This window comes from Eptatretus burgeri, chromosome 4, assembly GCF_056783735.1.
Source record: "Eptatretus burgeri isolate ZD-2024b chromosome 4, Ebu_testis_v1, whole genome shotgun sequence".
In the NCBI taxonomy this organism is placed as follows: Eukaryota; Metazoa; Chordata; class Myxini; order Myxiniformes; family Myxinidae; genus Eptatretus; species Eptatretus burgeri.
Window position 1 is genome coordinate 14,575,261 of NC_140964.1, and position 1,679 is coordinate 14,576,939.

A 1,679-nucleotide genomic window follows, 5' to 3' on the forward strand; every position below is an offset into this window, starting at 1 on the left:
AATGTACACGTGTGTCCTGTATGCTGCTTTCTTGCAGTACGGCGTGGACGTGAACACCGAGGACGCACACGGACACACAGCGCTATTATACGCTCGCAGAGCTGGTAGCCAGGAATGTGCAGACCTGCTGCTGCAGCACGGAGCATCGCAAAGGGATTCGAGCGCCGAGCCTGATGCATGCCTCAACTCCGAGCAATCGACGGCACAAATTCTGGAGGCACAGTCACAACATACGGCCCTGAGCTGCGCTCGGAACCAATTGAAAAATGCAACGGGTGCACCTTAAAGACACACATAACGGAATCTGGGACTCTGCAGGACATCACGGACAACGTGTTGCCTTCCCAACCTTCGCGGGTGGCATTGTGACAACGCAGGTGCTGATATGGTGTCAGAAGTGGGATAAGGTGCTTCGGAATTGGTACAAACATTTTGTGCTCTTAAACGTTTTTCTTAATTTTTTTTTTTAATCAACAACAGTACAAAAACTCAGGAATGTCAAACTTGCAAGAGTAGTTTCCAAACGAACGCCATGTCACGTGGTGTGTGCGTACCAAACCCTGAAGTATGCGTCATGCCACAATTCTCTTCTCTGTGTTCAAAAAACCCAACGGGGTTACCACATAGGGCTCTCGGATTGTCTGAATAAACGGTTTAATCCCCCGGACGGAATCAAAAGGCACAATAAATTGTGTGCACAGGTATGTGCGCGTGCCTTTAAGAACCATCCAGTAATTTATTTGACACTAAGCATTGATTTAGATTATTCCCATGCAATGTAATTTACTTTTCACAGTGGAGGTTCTCACGGAAGTTGTGTCGAGAGTAAGGCATACGTAAAAGTTCTTTTTGCAGTTTTGCCCATCCTGAGTCTCCATGCAAATGAGTTCTCTGCATACGGATCAAGGAAGATGGGCGAGAGAAAGGGGGTAGTGGGAGGTGAAGGTGCTTCTGATCTTGGACGTGTGGAAAGTGAGGTTACGTGACGCGTAATCGAATTAATTTATTGTACTTGGGGCAGATTATAAAAGCTGGCGAGTGTTGTCTCCTTATAATTGATAAGTGTGTTCTGGACCAGGTGTGGCGGAGTAAAACGAAATTCGACCATAAATGTTGTTGAAGTTGTACGTTTTGCATCCTGGTGTAGACGAGTGTCGACGAGTATATATGTTTAATAGCACATCAGTATCGAGTAATTGTACATATTGTAAATTAGGCTCCCTATAGTACACCATTGAATACTTTATGTGTATATAGTAGAGTTGTTTTACCTGCACGTAATCTGCATTGTTTCCATGTAGTAAGCTCAAAATGAAGTAACCGCTGCGGCTTTAGACGCGTTTGAAATACGAATACAAATTTGCCGAAACGCGATTTTAAATGGCGATTCTCTTTTATCTCTGCGTCTGTTGTTGTACTTCTTGTTTTGTTTTGTCTTTTTTTTAATCGTAGTTATTGTTTTTTGCAATGCAATTCTACACTCCAGACAATAATTGTAGTCTGCTTGTTCACATGGGATGTTCAAAAAGTTATCGGAATCGGATATTCGTGATAATGCAGGAAACTCGAAGGTTTCATTCTTCAATATATCATCACATACAATTCGGAAGGAGAGAGACACAGAGACAGAGTTCTGATTATAGGCTGGCAGGATGGCCTGGAGGTATGCACACTCTGCC

The 1,679-nt window shown here is 43.7% G+C and overlaps 1 protein-coding gene across 1 annotated transcript in view; it reads left to right on the plus strand.

Annotated features, from left to right (window-relative positions):
* The window catches only part of LOC147027508 (uncharacterized), a 410,973-nt gene extending 409,576 nt beyond the window's left edge, over positions 1–1,397 (plus strand). Inside the window, exon 21 of the mRNA XM_085876519.1 lies at positions 38–1,397. Within this exon, the coding sequence (XP_085732645.1) occupies positions 38–286 (249 nt within the window). The 3' untranslated portion in view covers positions 287–1,397. The remainder of the gene's footprint in view (positions 1–37) is intronic.
* The last annotated feature ends 282 nt before the right edge of the window (positions 1,398–1,679 follow it).